This window comes from Rattus norvegicus, chromosome 13, assembly GCF_021556685.1.
Source record: "Rattus norvegicus strain SHRSP/BbbUtx chromosome 13, alternate assembly SHRSP_T2T, whole genome shotgun sequence".
Classification (NCBI taxonomy): domain Eukaryota; kingdom Metazoa; phylum Chordata; class Mammalia; order Rodentia; family Muridae; genus Rattus; species Rattus norvegicus.
In genome coordinates this window covers 49821632-49838561 of record NC_141546.1, presented here as the reverse complement: position 1 = coordinate 49838561, position 16930 = coordinate 49821632, and the positions used below count along the sequence as shown (strand labels likewise).

Here is a 16930-nt window from a genome sequence, read left to right as displayed (position 1 = left end):
CCCTCCTCCTAGAAAAACCAATGGGTTCTTATCTGGAGACTTAGTATCTTAGGTGTGGGACTTTTCCAGACAGCCACTTCTTGGCAGTCACACCAGTGCATAGCAAGATGGTCTGGAAGCAACTTAGAGGTCTGGTCATTACAAATAATCAGGTCTAGACAGAGAGGCAGAAAATCAGAAATGTGATGATTTGAAGAAGCATGCAGACAGTGCATGTGCACTGGGATACCCACGGTGACAGGATGTCCCCAGGCCACTGCAACAGCAGAGCAGGGAGGTAGACTTGCCACCAGGGGGCACTCAAACATCACCTCCTATGCACGCGCTGACATGGACGGACACACACACACACACACACACACACACACACACAAACACACACACCCCTACCTCTAGCTCCAGTCACTACCACACCCTTGTTCATCAGCTGTCTCCAGAGCAAAGCGGGAGGCAAAAGGAGCTGTAGAAGGCAGCTGCCCAGGACTCCCACCAACTGTCTGCTCACAGTGGGCACCCCAAAGAGAGGGTGCGGACAGAGCTCATTCAACTTCAAGCCTGCACCCAATGAGCATCCCCTCCACTGTCTCGGGGGCACCATGAGCCTCTCCTAAGAGTCTGTAGGACAGCTTCGCTTGCTTCAGAACTTCACTTGCCAAGGAACTCCCCAAAATTCACATCACGAACACCCAAGCCTTTTCGGTCACCTGCTTGAACTTTTGGAATTCAGAGAAGGGAAGGGCTTGGGGGTCACAGTCAACATGCTCAGCAGAACCAGAGAAGTTACACCCTCCACTGTCCGGGTGGCACATAGCTACCTTCCCTGCCCTGCCCAGATTTATACCAACCCTCAGTTGCAGATTGAATCCTTTCTCAGGATATACAGGATGGATGTTTCAGGCAAGTCTTCAGGGCCTGCTCCCTCCACCTCCAGCCTAGCAAAAACGGTGAGATCATCTACAGGAGATTCTCAGAGGTAAGCCAGCCTGGATGCTGAAAGGGCCTTCACCCAGGACAAAAAAAAAAAAAAAAAAAAAAAAAAATGGGGCTGGGGGGTGGGGGAAAACATGACACTGACTGACCGATTCTGTTCCATTAACTAGGGGAGCAGGGACCCAGTGTTACACTTACTAGCCATGTTCTGAGAAACTGTGGGATGCCCCAGGGCAAGTGGGTATGAGCAGCCTTGCACCCATTCTCCCTCAAGGCTGCTCCAGGTGAATCCAGAGCAGTCGTTAGGGAATCGGAGCTGGAATGGCTTAGATTGTAACCTCCTTCAGACTCCAGCCATAATAGAGTTGCAGGGTTTGTCGAGCATTTCTGGGTGGCTCAGCATTCTACAAGTGCACACGGGGTCATGGTTCTGAGGACTGGGGAGGAGGAAGCCTGGGGAGAAGTATGGAAGGGGGGTATGTGTAGTCTGCGCTTTTAAATGAGTTTTATGTGTCTTGCTTGTGCATATAACTGCGTACCGTGTTTATGCAGAGCCTACAGATTCCCTAAAACCGGGGTTTCAGACATTTGTAAGCCAATGTATAGGTGCTAGGAATTGAGCCTAGGTCCCCCGCAAGAGCAGCCAGGGCTCTTCACTGCTGAGCCATTCTCCCAGGTACGTACCATTTAGTCACAAAGTTAGGACCTTAAAATGGGAGGAGATGGGAGTGAGGGATGGGTTTCTTCTTCCAGCAGAGCCAATCGATGGTCCCTCAGTTCCCACAGTGGACTCCAGGAAAGCAAGGCCCATGGGAACAAACCCATCAACATTACCAGCCACTTATGCCTGAGACTGAATGAGTTTATCAGATCCTTCCTGGGGAAGGTTTTTTCTGGGTGAGAGAATAGGCATGGGGTAAGACAAAAGGGCACTGAGCTCCCGATCAGGGCAGCAGGATGGTGGGGAACACAGCACAAGCAGCGGATGTAGCACATGGGCTGCTCCTTTCCAGTCTGGCTTGAAAAAGCCTCAGGGAGCCATCAACAGGTCTAGGACATAGTGTGGAGATGTCACAGGCACACTGAGTGCCTGCCGGGAGCAGGCAAGACATAACTCTGGAGTTTGCAAAATAATGCGGCTTGATGCTGGAAGTGAGCAGGGCAAAGGGAGGCAGTCCCTAGGGAGGCAGTCCCTAGGGAGGACATGGAGACTCCATTAGCTGATGCGCCAGGGCTGTGCTTTGGGGCCTTCTGGGTTCAGGATATTTTGTATCTGCAGCGGGACAAAAAAGTACCAAAGCACATCTGCCCACAGTCTGGGCTGGAGAGGGGCTGGAGGAGTGCCATTCATGTTCCTGGCCCCCAAAGGCCCCGACCAGACTGTCCCAGAGGCAGAAAGGGAGTGGGGTCTGCAACGAAGGCCCTTGGGATGCAGGTTTGCAGGTCTGTCCTGACAGGGATCGTCACACCTGTGGGACAAAGGCCAATGAGAACAAGGAAAGGAGTTCCTAGGGCTGGGGAGCGGGGGAGGAGTGGCATCTCTGGATAAGAAAACACACCTTTGATCAACCAAGCCTTCACCCGCACTGGGAAAGATACCCAAAACCTAATGGTTAGATAGGGCACCCAAACTACAGCTCAGCCAAGCTAGTGCAAGGGCTCCCATGATTCTTGGGTCAGTCATCTGAGCACGCAGGGACAGGCAGAACCTGGGCACTCAGACCACACAACTCCAAACTGCCACCCTCTTAAGAGTAAGCACTTGGATAGGTTTGGGGGCCTTCCACTGTATCTTAGGGCCAGTCCCTCCGGCCCCACTCACCTCTGCATCCAGAGATGTGGTTGACTTGTTTCCCCACTGAGCCCTCTTGGTGGCTGATGCCTCTTTTCGTACCTCCTGATTGGGGCATCAGAGTAAAGAGCAGGAACTCAGACACAGGCAAAGAGGAACTTGAGTCCCCCACCTGTCCCCTACTCCAGATGTCTTTGTTTTTCGTGAAGGGAAGAGGACCCAGACACTCTCCTCTCTGCAGCTCTCCCCCCCTCAGACTGTGTCCTTACCCCACAGCCCCTGCCTCCAGCTCCACTTCTGGAATGACCCACTGCTGTTGAGCCTATCCCTCCCCTGACCTTGTAAGAAACATGTGGGTGAGGTCACCTGAGGACCGTGGTCTCCCGAATCCTGGGTCCTGCTTATCCACAGGTTAAGTTTGGATGTCACGACCCCTGACAGACGCAGATTCTCCTAGAAAGAAAATTTCCACCTTTGGGTTCAGAGTCGCTGACAACGGTAAGGCTTTTCCAAAGACCCTAGAATGGGGACAAGATTCTGTCCTCCACACAAGATTCTGTGACTCAGCACAAGCTATGTGTGCCTGGGACAGGCCCCACCCTGGGGAGTCTGCACCCAGTTAAGGAGACACAATCTCAGAAACGCAATGCCAAGTCAAGGTCCTGCCAACATTGACAGACAATACAGTTCTAACCTTGCCAAGGGTTAGGCCCAGGCTTCAAGGATGTTGGAGCCCAGCAGCTGGGATCTGGCCCTCACCTTTCGGATGGAGGTTGGTTCTGTGCGGTTCTGGCCTGACAGTTCCTTCTCAAAGAGGTGGCGCTTGCTGGCTACACCAGCAGGAGTGACAAGGACTTCGGTACGGGAGGAGCCTGGAGACCTGACGGATTCTGACCTCTGCAAAGCAGAGATGCGAGTGGCTGAGCTGCGACTGTGAGGTTCATAAATAGCGCCCTCCACCTTGGCAGAGGCTCCTGCTCTCACAGAGACACCCTCTGCTCCTACCTGGATGGCCGTGTGATATCTCTCCAGTTTCTCCCCTAGCTTGACTGTGCTAGCCGGCAGCCTCACACTGGCACTGTGGGAAGAGAAGACAGAAAGAAACAAACCAGGGAGGCCAGAATGAAATTCTGCAGGATGGCCAGGCCTGTCCCAGGGACTTGAAGAACCACTCCTGGTACCCAAAGATGCTGGCAAAGAGGGAGGACAGAAACTGATGAAGATGCCTTCATCGCAGAGTGGATTGCAATGACTCAGGCAGGGTGCAGTCTACAGACCTCAGGAACTTTCTCACCCCTGAGGAACAATCTGCCTACGTGATTTCAATCGGGCATCTCAGTATCAGAAGTACTTCCAACTTTTCCCTTCCTCCCTTCTCCATTCACACCCTGTCACCTCCACTAAAACACCTCAGTTCTCACAGGCTGGGCGGTCATGACAGCTCCTGTGAGCCCACCCTCCGTTTACACCGCTGCTGTCCCTGCATCCTGCCCGCTTAGGTGGCTATGTATTCAATGTGTCTCAAATGAGTTGCTTGTCTTTGGTCTCCTTTTGCCCCACCCACACCCCAGGCCCCAGGCCTAGGAACACAAGCCCTTACTAAAGGTTTAGCAGGCACGTGATACAGCACAGGTGGGTGTTGTGGTTTGCCCTGAAGTTATCTGTATTTTGATACTAATTCCACTGCCCCAAGGACAGTTGCCTAGTCAAGGACTCAGAACTCAGTGACTTCACCAGAACCACCTCCCCATTGAATTTGGAAAGTACAGGTGAGGGGCAGGTACAGGACAGAAGGAGGCCTATCATTGGAGAAGGATGGGTGGGAGAGAAGTCTGAAGGAAGAGGAGACTAGGAGAGAAAGGAAGAGACAGGAGACAGAGGAGAGAGAGAGGGGAGAAGCCATGGCAGGTGATGTTACGATTCTGCTCTGTGTATTTACAGGTTGTTATCAATGTTCCTAAGGGATGGATGGTACTGGGCTTTGTATGCTTAAGTGGGCAAGTATATGTTATCAATTGGGTCAAAGGTTATTGTGTTGTGTGTTCTTTTATGTGAGGGTTTGAGTGTAAGAAAGTGTGCGACTGAGATGTGTATCCGCCAAGATATCTAGCAGATATCTTGGGACACGGTGGTGTGGACCGAGCGGGGAAATAGACAACTATTCATTTTATTTTTATATCTTTACGACAACCAGGTGGGTGAACCTTGTAACATCTGCACTACATTTTAGAGCTTTTTAAAAAAAAAAATGTTTGTCTATATTTCCTACTCCCACACCTTTGCACAATGTACCATCCTCCCTCTGCTTGGCTCAATGTTACAAAATCTCCATCTTCCTTCACGCATCCTGTGGCCCAGCGTAGCACAATAATGACAGGCAGGGGAAAATACGTATATACATATGACCAGAAAAAAGCGAGCAAGGCCTCCAGGCAGCTCACCTGCGGGTTAAGGTTGTTTCTGGGTTGTCTTTCTTGAGGCTCATCTGAAATAAGAAGGTAAGGTTGGTAAGTGAGGGTCTCAGGAAATCCACGCCCCTTCCCCAGGGAGGAATCTAGCTCTTCTCTTCCTTCTGAGAGTCCACCCCCACCTCAGAGTGCCAAGCCTTCATTAAAAGTCTTATCTGAAAGCACCTGCCTTCACCTTCCAGTGTGGGTCCAAAGCCCTTTCTCGGGCCCCCCCTTGCCTTGCCAAGGGACCTGCTACAACCTGTATTTCTCTCTACCTCCTCAGTGACCATGAGCCTTGGGAGTACTGGTCAACCTCAGGCCTACCAGCTCTTTTTCAGAGCCTAGCATGCCTCGGGGCACAAGGCACATTCAATCAATGGAAGAACAAATGACCCAGTAAACAGAAGCAAGATTAAGTATTGAGACAGACCAGATGGAACTCTCCAATTTCATCACACAGCAGCAAGGCAGAGGCAGAGAACACAGGAGAGAAACTCTGCCCTGCCCCTACCTCCCAAGGAAGGACAGGGACTGTTGAAGACACAAGAGGGTTGATCCAGGCAATCTGGTCTGGCAAGTGCATCTTCCTGCAGTGCTGATCTAATCCACTAGGTGGGGCTGCTCACACTTATTTACACGCACACGCAGGTTTTCTACATCTTCAACCTGCTCTCTTTATTTAAAATGACTTATTTTGTTTGGGCACCCATAATTCAAAGCTTCTCTCTATCCAGTATAACCTACAGCTCTTGCTTCATGGGTACTGGTTTCATTTGCGTGTTCTGCAGCTGACTGGTGGGTGACTAGGGTCCCCAGGCTCTTACCCGGAAGGAGATGGTCCTGGGGCTGGAGCGCTTGAGGGAACTGCTGTAGGTGAGTGTGGGTGAAGATGTGTCTGCATCTTCATCCTTGCTGGGAATTTTCACCTGAGTGAAACAAAGGTGTCAGACAAGAGTTCATCTTCCTCAGTACAATCGTAGGGTGCTCCTAGGCCCAAGCACCCCCAAACTTCAAGGGGGACCTCAGGTGGCCTGGCTCATCCCAGAAGCTACAGTTAGAAGAAGAGAGTCAGTTGGACTACCTGTGTCTCACTCTTTGCCATGCCATGGCTATATAGTCCCATGTAGCCCGGCTACCAGGTAGAGCTTTAGTTTTGGAAGGATCTGAAGCTTCCTAAGAGTTTGCTATATAGACTTAGGCTCCCATACTTAATGGGTGCAGGTTTCCCTGGAAGGCTCTGTAGTGGACAGGAGACAAGGCTACCCTGGCTCTGAGCATAAATAAATGTCTTAGGAGCTGGAGCCTAGGACCTGGATGAGGATGTGATTAGAGAAGCCAGGTTTTCCCTGCACATGGTCCCTTGCAGGTCCAACAGTCTGTCTCTGACTCGGTGTCCTATTCTGACAGTAACTAGGAAAAACAAGGAGAGAAGAAGCCCCCGATGCCAGCTCAAAAATGGGAGGAGCCACAAGCCACAAGGGCTGGACTGCAGTGAGGTCTGCTAGAGCCGGCAAGAGAGAGACAGAACGGGATCAATGCCAACCTGCAGTGTGACGGGTAGGAAGCGAGACGCTTTAGTCGGCGGGTCTGGTGCGCTCTGCTCTGCAGAGGAAGGTGGGCTCTTCCCAGGGAGGGCCCTTCCGCTGACCTCCCTCGTGGTGGCCTGGCTTCCCCCAGGGGTCTGGGGCTGCTCTGACACCGCTGCCTTCTTTGGAGTCAGCTTCGTCTCTGAGACCAGTGGCTTCTCGAAGATGGACGCTTTCTCCGACACCAGCTTCCTCTCCTGCATCTTCTCAGAGACGGTGGCTTTTTCTAGAACTGGAGGGGACCTTCTCTCTGGTGCTGCTGTCTTCAGGGACACAAGTGTCTTCTCAGGGGCTGGTGACTTCTCTGTCACACTTGTTCTTTCTGGAACCAACTTCTCTGGTCTTTTCTCGGTTGGAGACGCTTTCTCTGTGGCTGTCCCCTTCTCTGAGGGGCAGGCTTTCTCCGAAACCAGTCTCTTGGCGGACACTGGGGTTTTCTCTGAGACAGGCGATTTCTGCTGAGCTGCTGTCTCCTCTGGACGCCCCTTTTCTCCTTCCACAAGCTCTCTGCTCTTTAGACATTCTTCTTCCTGGGCCCAAGGGCCTCGCTGCTCCCGACTCAGTCTCCGGCGAGGCAGGGACTCCACTTTCTTCTTAGGCACAAGGGGCTGCGACACGGTCTGCTCAGGGCCCAGGCTGTCCCTTTCCTCCTCTGCCTCTACCTTCTCCTGTCCCGGAGCCTGGACAGCCCCTACCACCTGCTGCCTCTGTCTCCGCCCCTTTCTGGTCCTGAGGATGGCCTGGAACTCTTCGCCTTCGTCTTTGGAGGCTGGAGGGGATGGCTTGGAGACCTCTGCTTCCTCCACACTGGGCAGCCTAAATCAAAAAAGACACAGGGAGAGAAGATGGACAGAATCAGATGATATCCGGAGTGAGGGTGACCCTGAGTATAGCTGCCTCCATGAAATGCCTCCAGGCCCACCAACTGCTCCCTCTCCCTCCCCACCACTATTTTTAAAATAATCACTTCTACGTATTCTGTGTGCTCAGTGTCACTTAAACAAAGCACCCTGGGCTCTAAAAATATTAAAAAAATAATAAAAAATAAAACAATCGGGGTTGGGGATTTAGCTCAGTGGTAGAGCGCTTGCCTAGCAAGCGGAAGGCCCTGGGTTCGGTCCCCAGCTCCGAAAAAAAGAAAAAAGAAAAAAAATAAAAAAATAAAACAATCGGGCTGGAGAGATGGCTCAGTGGATAAGAGCACTGACTGATCTTCCTGAGGTCCTGAGTTCAAATCCCAACAACCACATGATGGCTTACAACCATCTGTGATGGGATCCGATGCCCTCTTCTGGTGTGTCTGAAGACAGCTATTGTATACTCATATAAATAAAATAAACAAATCTTTAAATTCCCAGATTCCTATACAGAGGACAGTGAACTGTTCAACCACAATTGCTAACATTGATCAAGCAATGGCTTTATAGGTTCTAGGCCTGGGGAAACATTGACTGGGAGAGCTCAAAGGAATGAGTATAGTTTCTGGCCATCAGAGCCTAGAGGCAGCCATGGGAGCTAACTGGTAGGGAGCTAAAAGGAAAACCCAAGGCTTCTGAGACACCATTCTATTACCCTGCCTGTCACATGGGTATGTCCAGAACACAGTGATGGCAGTAGGTTTGGGTCAGCCCAGGGGACACAGCCTGACCTTTCCTCATTGCTGGAGGGGAGAGGGGAGCAAGATAACAAAACAAACAAAAACCTGTGTAAAACTCTGAGGCAGTGGTCTCCATCTAAAGGAGTCTGTCTGTCTGTGCCTCCTGTCCCCGCTTTTTCATGTGATTTCACGTACATCTACTCACTGACTGAGCCCTTCAATTCTATAAATTGAGCTTGTTGGATAGCTCCCAGGATAAGAGGTATCCCATGAGAGCAAAGCCCTATCACGTGGGCAACATTCAGAAACTTCTGGGTCCTTCTCTTCCTTTCCCTCATAATCCCCAAACCTAGCTGTCATGACTGTCCCCTTTTGCTTCCCTCAGAGTCCGGAAGATTAGAGTACTGGGACGCTTGACAAATCTGGATGAACACTGGCCATGCTCACTAGGTATAGGACCTCAGTGAGTTAGCATGCTTCTGTGACCCTCTCCTGTTGTAAAACAGGTTATGAACACCGTGAGGACTAAGGGAGCTGCATTATAAAATGTCCAGCAGAGAAGGGCTCATGGACAGCTTCACCAAACAGCACCTGGGAGTGTATCAACAAGGGTAGAAACCGTGCTTGGGCTAAGGATGGGTCTAGAGATGATGAGGAATTTGAAGTTCATCTTCCCACCATCAGGCTTATCCCAGGACCGAATCCTTAGCAGGTCAAACTGATTTCACATAGTCTTGCTGGGACAGCTAAGACCCCACTTCCACTCAGAATGATAAAATGACGTTCAGAACCCAACCCAAGCAAGTACCTCTCCACAGATCTCTGAGCTCCATTCTGGGTGAGTTTTGGAGATTCATCCTCTGTGGTTGAACTCAGGTTGCGGTGCCTCCGCCTGCGTTCACGCTCCTGTTCTTCTTCATCCTCCAAAGTCCTCTGCCGGGCCAGGCTAGGAGAAGGAAGTGGGGATCAGCACAGCCCAGGGCCAGGTGAACGCCTTCCCTAGCCAGACTTGGAGAAGACGTATTGCCTGAAGGCAGCCCTGCTGCCAGAGGCCCTGGGGCACTCCAGTACAGATTATTGGGACAGAGGTGGGTTATACATGCAAATACACACCAGATTTCAAAGACCCAGGATGAAGAAGAGAAGTGCAAGGTTTCTCATTGAAACAGTGTAACTTTCTGTGATGGCCTCTGCCTATAGTAACAGCTATCTAGAAGGCTTTTAGCCTAGGAACTTAAGGCTACCCTGTGCTACATCTGTATCAAAGAAAAGAGTGAGTGTGTGAGTTAGTGTGTGTGTGTGTGTGTGTGTGAGAGAGAGAGAGAGAGAGAGACAGACAGACAGACAGACAGACAGACAGACCAAGAGACAGAGATGGGGGGAAGGGAGGGAGAGGGAGAGGGAAATGGAGAGAGAGAATGTATATTAATTCCATGTTGAAATGATCACTTTTAGATATAGTAAAGCAAATGAGATTTAATTTTCCCCTTTTACTTCTTTCAGGTGACTATTAGATAATTTAATGTTTCAGAGTAGCTTCTGTCTACACGGTTTGCAGCGATGTCTCCTTAGATCACAGTTTCTCCACAGTTTCTCCTGATATTTCAGACAGATAATTCCTTTTGAGGAGGTGCCCTGGACCATAAGTACTGAGCAGCAAGCACCCTTAGATGCCAGTAGCAGCAGCCTCACCCCGTTGTGACAAACAAATACAGTCTCCAGCATTACCAAATAGCTCCTTGGAGTTACAGTAGCCCTAGCTGAGAACCTCTGCGTGTGCCGGATTATACTGTGGGAACAGATTATCTCTGGATAACAGGAACAGGGAAAGGTGACCTTGACAATGCCCTCTCTCTTCTTAGTCCTCCACTGACAACAACCGAGGAGTTCCCTCAAAGTTGCTCATCCCTCACAGAAGCCCTTAGCCACTGATGGTGAGAGACGAAGAGATCCATGGTAGACTTTCCCTTCTCAGGGACGTTTAAAGCTGTCTTCTACTTGCCTGGGGCAGCAAGGGGACTCTGCCACCCAGCAATCCAATCAGCCCACGCTTCAGCCCTTCTCACCATCTTTATCCACCTGCCCTACCAAACCCCACCTTCCCTCCCCCCAAGCACACATAACCACTCAAGGGCTCTAAGAATGGCACCCCTAGTCTGTAACCAAGTTTGGGTATTAAGGGAAGTAGACCTTGGCATATCTCTTTCTCTTAAATTCTGCCCTTGAAGAGGCAACTTTTTAAAGGCGCACTGTGTTGGCTTGCCGCTGAAGAAGGAAATAGAGACAAAACATTCCTCAAAGGGATGTTTACTTATATATCCATTATAATAAGGTATAGTTTGCTAGCCATACTTAACTATTACACTCAGGAGATTTCTTAGAGAGGGGAGAAAGAGTCTTTTTAAAGTGGACTAATCAGTTATGTTAAAAAAAAAAACTGTCAGCAAGAGACAGAAATCAAAACCCTAGGAGGAAGGTGGCTACCCCTATCATTAATTATTTCCTAACACTACTGCAAAACTCACTATTTGTATACAACTGAATTGCATCTAAAAATGCATGGGTGGACCTGCATTTAAGGGTCCTGGTTCCTAGTCACCTTGCTTTTGGGCAAGTCACTTCCTGTATCTCTTCACTGTTGGAGAGGACAATTATTTTCTCAGGCTAGGTCCCACATTTTTACAGTCAATATTCTCTGACCAAATGCTTTCTGAGAGCCCACGGGCTGGGCATAATTCTGGGAGCTAAAACACAACAGGAAGAAAATAACATATCTCCCTTCATAGAGGCTGGTGGAGTCACACAATAAGGAAACAAACCCAGGAAAGGAGCCAATGGTCATATCTGGTGGCATAGGGTCCCAGGAGGGGTTGAGTGCAAAGCCCCGGTATGAGAGCCAGATGCTCAGGGGGAGATGGTAGGCTAGGGACAGCCTGCAGAGGAACTACTCGGGGGAATAAGGACAGAGCAGCAGGCTGTGGAGACCTCTGGTATCTCACACAGTGACCAGCATACATCAAAAGTGCCAACAAATGTGGGAAAGCATGTGTAAATGTCACTGTCAGAACCCAGGACTGGGTCTGGAGAGATGGCTCAGCAGTTAAGAGCACTGGCTGCTCTTCTAGAGGTCCTGAGCTCAATTCCCAGCAACCGCATGGTGGCTCAAACCATCTGTAATGGGATCCGATGCACTCTTCTGGTGTGTCTGAAGACAGCTACGGTGTACTCATATAAATAAAATAAATATTTTAAAAGAAAACAAACAAACAAACAGAAGAACCCAGGACTCTCCTCTCCTGAGGAATTGCACCAACTCAATGCAAAAGAATACAAACAGAGAGCTAGTCGGAGCCCCAAAGGCAATCTACCCCTGTCTACACAGGGAAGGGTTTGTCTGCTCATCACCCCAGGAACGGAGCTACCTTAGAAGAGAACCTTCTGGAATATCTCAATTTAACCATTATGATGGCAACATCAATTCTCCTGTTTACCTCAGTCACAGTTGTCTTCCACCTAATGCAAATGAAAGGGGACCAGGGACCTTTCCCTTTGTCCTTGACCATGGATAGTAAACAGGACGCCCCTGGGCCTTCACCTGAGCCCTGTGATCTTTGTATATTTTACAGACTCCTCCTTTGTTCACTTCCACACTGCACATGAACCTACAGTCCCTTAGCCAGGGTCTGACGTCCCACTCTCCCCCGCCAACTTCTGCTGGTTTGCAAAGGAGGACACTGCTCCTTCTCCCACTCTGCCTGCTCCCTGCCCCTGTCCTAGACTGGGAAGAATGTCTACCCTCCAGAGAGAGCCATATCCAGAGGAGAGTGAACACTCCCCAACCCACACCCAGCAGGGTTAGGCTGGAGCTTCCAGGATTCCCTGAGCAACACTGTTCTCAGATGCTGCTCACTGCCCTTGGGGAAAGCAGGGGCGTTGTTTGCCCTCCACTGGGGCCCTATGTGCTGGGCCAAAAGCCTAAACCAGGACTCCTCAAACATGACTCATAACCAGGTTGGGTGAGAGCCGGCTGCAGAAGTCAGGGCCAGCTGTCAGTGTTTCCAAGACCCCAACACTCAAGAAAGGCAATGTGATCAGAAATCACGGGGCCACCCTTCAACTGCTGACACCCAGCAAACATGCGACCTCTCATTATCTCACCCCAGCGGGGGGGGGGGGGGGGGGGATGATGTTATCTCTCATAAGCGAAGATTATTGGCCTTTAAAGACGTGAACTGACATGGAAGAGAAAGAAGGGCAAAGGTCGGTTCCTTAGCAGGTGCAACCATTGAAATCCCAGTAATAAATCAATTACTGGGGGCTTAAAACAGGGCTTGGAATTCAAATATGGTGAAAAATGAATCAAACGGTAAAAGAATGAAGACACATAGGTGAGCACTAGTGGGTCAGCACTTACTACAGCACCAGAGGCTGGCCTAAGGACCTCACAAATACCACTGATGTTCACCCATACAAGGCTCTGAGCAAGGCGGTGCTACCCAACTCAAATTTGAGAAACCTGAGGCTTAGAGGAGTTCGCAACTTTCTGGAGAAGGCACGGCTACAGAAAAGGAGGACCCAAGACCACCCATCTGTGTCATCCTCTCAAAGCCTCGTGCCCTAACCCAAACACCAGGGACCAGGAAAAAATGCCTCAGTGTCCTGGTTAGGACGTCAGTGCTGGTCCTAAACCAGCGTATAACAGCTGAGCCCTCGGAAGAAAAAATGGGAGCTCCCCTAAGCAGGAGGGAAGAGACAGCCGGGCTCAGGGTGCAGCTGGGAGAACAGCTGGGGAAAGCCAGTGACCATGGAGCCCTAGAGCCAGGCCCTATGTGGATCCCACAGGCCCTAACACAGCTGGGGGACTTGGCAGGTGATACTGCAGCCCAGCCAAGCAGCTCACAATTCACACCCCTCCACACCCTTTTCTCCAACTCCTGGCCTTCACTGGGGGACACACTTCCCTCTCTGCCTCCAGGTGAGGCTGCGGTTCCTCCCCATTCCTGATTCACCAAACCCCACCCTTTCTCTTGGATGACTGAAGTGTAACTGCCCTGTTACACTTAGGAGTAGTAGAACCCATTTCCCCGAGAGGTCACAGAGAAGCCTGTTACAGGCCAGACGAGGGCTCAGCTGCTCTGGTTTAAGTAGCTAGAAGGTACGTGAAGATGTCCCAGAAGCATTTAGTGGCTCCTGGGGTTCAAAGAACTGGGCATGGGAAAGGAGAGAACAGTGGAAGGACCCTAGGTGTGACTGTGACTTCGGGCCAGTTTAGCTCTTGAGCAGGCAGGCCTCGGGCTTCCCTTCCACACGCTGAGGAGTTTTGGTGGGTGGTCTGCACCAGACTGTCTGAAGAAAGGTATCAGAAGAATCCAGAGAAGCATGAGAGGTGAGAAGGCTGTTTAAGGGCCAGGCAAGGAAATGATTAACCAGTGGCCACTTAGTCCCAGGGCTGAGATCCACCCCTCACCCCCCACAGACAGGCTGGCACGTCCTCACTGGTCACCAGGTCGGCACATGGAAGAAAGGACAAGACAGACTGGGCAAGCAGCTCACTGCTGCCCCATCCTGGGCCTGCAGCTTAGAGTCTCACAGCTGAGGACAGGGAGTGCAGGCTCACCCTATCTCAGCCTTGGCTCTAGTTGAGGCCACCTTTGTCACGCCCTCAGCACAGTTGGTTGACGTGACTCACACCCTTTCCTGTGGCCAGCTGAGGCTTGTTGCTCACTAAGAGAACGGAGCAGGAACGGTCCTGTGTTCCAGGTGCCTCATCAGGGAGACTGTGGGCAGCACCTGCAGCTGCCCACGGGGTTCCATGAAAGCGAGGCAGGGAGGCCAGACTAGGTCCTGCATAGCAGGACTGGTTCCCCAGGGCTTCTCTAGCACTTAGCCTGGATATCCCACGGGAACTCAGTCCCGCCCCTGAAGCCATGTGAGTCTATGCCCAATTGAGCAGTAGTCAAGGTACCATCATATCTCATTCCCATTAGTCCTCCCAGACAAATCCCCTACACACATGCACATGCGCACACACACACACACACACATGCTCACACACATGCTCACACATGCTTACACACACACACACACACATACACACACTCACATAAACTCACACCACAGCCAGGCTATTAGAAAAAAAAAAAAATCACCAACACCCTCATCAATCTGGGCCCTTCTGAAGAAGTAGGACCTGTTTTGTATTTTTAACAATACACAGAACTAATGTCTTCAACAGCCACCTAGATGGAGCGTCCCGGGAGCAAACCCAGCTGCCCGCAGACATCTCATCTCTGCACAGGCCACAAATCAGCTCACCCACACACAGGCTACACAATATGCATCTGAGCCTGCATTCATAGGCGTGGATATGTCCACACCCAGAAACAAAGACACTCCCGCACCAACCCCAGGCACACTGACCCACAGAGTCCAAGGCCTTGCCCCCGCACCAACTCCACCCTCAGCACATACCTTCCCTGGGGTGTGTCTGACCTCTCAGGGTAGCGTGAGTTCCCCTTTCCAGAGCAGCAGCTCCCATCCTCCCCGGAGCTTATCTTTCCCCTTCTCGAGATACTACCGTGCCTCTCTGCTCTGAGACTGAGGGGCAACCATACTTCAGAGCAGTGTCCAAAGGCTCTGAGGAGGAAGTCCTCAAACCAAATGGTGAGCTTCTGTGACAGACAAGAGACTGAAGAACTCTGAAGCCCTCAGGGAGGTCCTGACGGGCAGCAGCTCTCAGGTGGTGGGAATGCGTGAGCGATGCCTTGATAGGCGGTGGTACCCATGCCGGGCTGCACCTGCAGATATAGCTCTGACCCCACCAAAGACCTGAAGACCTAAGGCCCACTTGAGAGAAGCCAAGAGGCCAATTTCACACTGACTGGAGCGTGAGGAATAGAAGGAGCAGGGCCCCGTAGGAGCTTGTTACCTTAGGACAAAGGATGCATTCCGAGTTAGGGACTCTGTGAGAGGGGTGAGAGGAACTGGAAGAACCGATGCTCATTCCAACACTTCTGGAGAGGGAGGGGCAGCTCCAAGAGGAGGCACAAAGAGAGGGGCTGCCTCCTAGATACCCGCCCCTCCTTGCGCTTCTCTGACCCTGGATAGGCTGTCCAGGGGGGCAGAAATGGCAAATATTGAGACCAGTTCACAAAAACAAGATTGTAGCACAGACAAGGATACCATCTTGCCTCTGGCATAGATACCACTCCAAACGTCGTGCTCAGAATCTGAGCCTCTCTTTGGGATAGGGGTGGGGGGAGCTGCTTTCTCTGATCCTGTTCACACACCCGGGTTCTGTTGACTCCATAAGGTGGGGCTAAAGGACACTTCCCAGACCCACTCTAAAACTCTTAAAAGAGGCACAGAGACTGAGGGTCCGCTCAAGAGTAAGTCTTGGGGTAAATCTTGAACTTTCCCAGCCGCCTAAAACGTTCCCTTGCGCTCACAGACAGAGGCACCCTGGGCGGTCCAGGCGGCCGACAAGCCCACCCTTAAAGACTTAAGAGGACAGGAAGCTGAGGAGCAGGGAGACCACCCTCTCTGTCACCTGAGGGAACCAGAGTTTAGTCTTAATTCTGTCCCCAGCGAAGAGCAACAAGACCACGGTCTCACTTCGTCGGGGGAGCAGGCCTGTGTCCGGAAGAGGAGATCCGGAGGGGCGCAGCTGTCCCCCAACCCCGAGCCACCCGGCTCCGGTGGCTGCACTCACCTAGACAGCGCGGACCAGTCCTTTCTGCTGACCGACATGCTGCCGAGCCCCGCGGCCGCCGCGTGCCGAGCTCAGTGCTCCGCCGCTCACCTGCAGCCCCTCCCCGCGCCAGGTAGGGTCACATGGCCGCTTATCTCAGCCTGGCTCGGCCCCGCGCCGCAGCGCTCCCATTCGCCCGCCCCGGGAGCGGCCTCTGAGGTGTGGGCGTCCCAGACAAAGCCGCGCAGATCTCTGCCGGGGCGGGTCTCCCGCGCGGCCGATCTGCGGGATGGTCGCACCGAGCTGCGGGCTGCACCCAAGCCGGGGCTAGCGCGGGGCTGCTCTGCTGCCTGGGGCGAGGGCGGGAGACTTCCTGCCCAGAACCAGTTGGACCAGCTTGGCGCCCGCCCGCGTCTTCCTTGGGAGTCGTGGTCCAGAGTGCCAGGGAGTCGGGGAGAGGGGTGGAACCCAAAGATCGGGGTCAGGCTGAGCTCTCTGCCTGGAAATCGACTTAGCCTGCAGAAACCCTAGAGCTGGAAGCTAAGGAGAAAAGTTAGATCAGGTACCGTAATCTTGGGTGTAGAATGCCAGCAGAGGTGAAGAAGTGAGGGGCTCCTAGAAAACATCCTAGGGGTTAGAAACTACCTGGAAGACTCGGCTTAGATAAGCAGGTAGTGTGTGAGAAAACCCAGGCTCTCCTAAAATCGACTTAAGCTCCTCCACACGGAGTGGACACCGCTATGACAAACCATAGGCGCCAAAAGCACGGTCCTTGCTCCTTGATATCCACAGTGGGCTAAAGGGTCAGGAAGCACAGTTTTACCACCACCCCCCAAGAAGGCCCATACATAACCGAGATTAATATTGAAATAACCTGAGGCAACT

General features: G+C 51.7%; 1 protein-coding gene across 2 annotated transcripts; it reads right to left on the bottom strand.

The window, feature by feature from the left end:
• Positions 1-1754: 1754 nt before the first annotated feature.
• Lad1 (ladinin 1) lies at positions 1755-16173 on the bottom strand. Of its 2 annotated transcripts, none has more exons than XM_087581120.1 (10): positions 15284-16173; positions 9164-9301; positions 6716-7574; positions 5997-6098; positions 5164-5207; positions 3728-3800; positions 3482-3619; positions 3089-3175; positions 2753-2827; positions 1755-2399 (listed from the first exon to the last, which is right to left on the bottom strand). In XM_087581120.1, the coding sequence occupies exons 3-10, from the start codon at positions 6959-6961 to the stop codon at positions 2394-2396; spliced, it is 771 nt and encodes a 256-aa protein (XP_087437246.1). In that variant the 5' UTR covers positions 6962-7574; positions 9164-9301; positions 15284-16173; the 3' UTR covers positions 1755-2393.
• Positions 16174-16930: the final 757 nt, after the last annotated feature.

Excerpts from the sequence above, each read along its gene's own strand:
- Lad1 (XM_087581120.1), bottom strand. The coding sequence starts at position 6,961 with ATGCAGGAGAGGAAGCTGGTGTCGGAGAAAGCGTCCATCTTCGAGAAG. Across the intron at positions 3,620-3,727 it reads GATATCACACGGCCATCCAG|AGGTCAGAATCCGTCAGGTC; the intron begins GTAGGAGCAGAG and ends TCTGCTTTGCAG. Across the intron at positions 2,828-3,088 it reads CGGGAGACCACGGTCCTCAG|GAGGTACGAAAAGAGGCATC; the intron begins GTGACCTCACCC and ends TGCCCCAATCAG.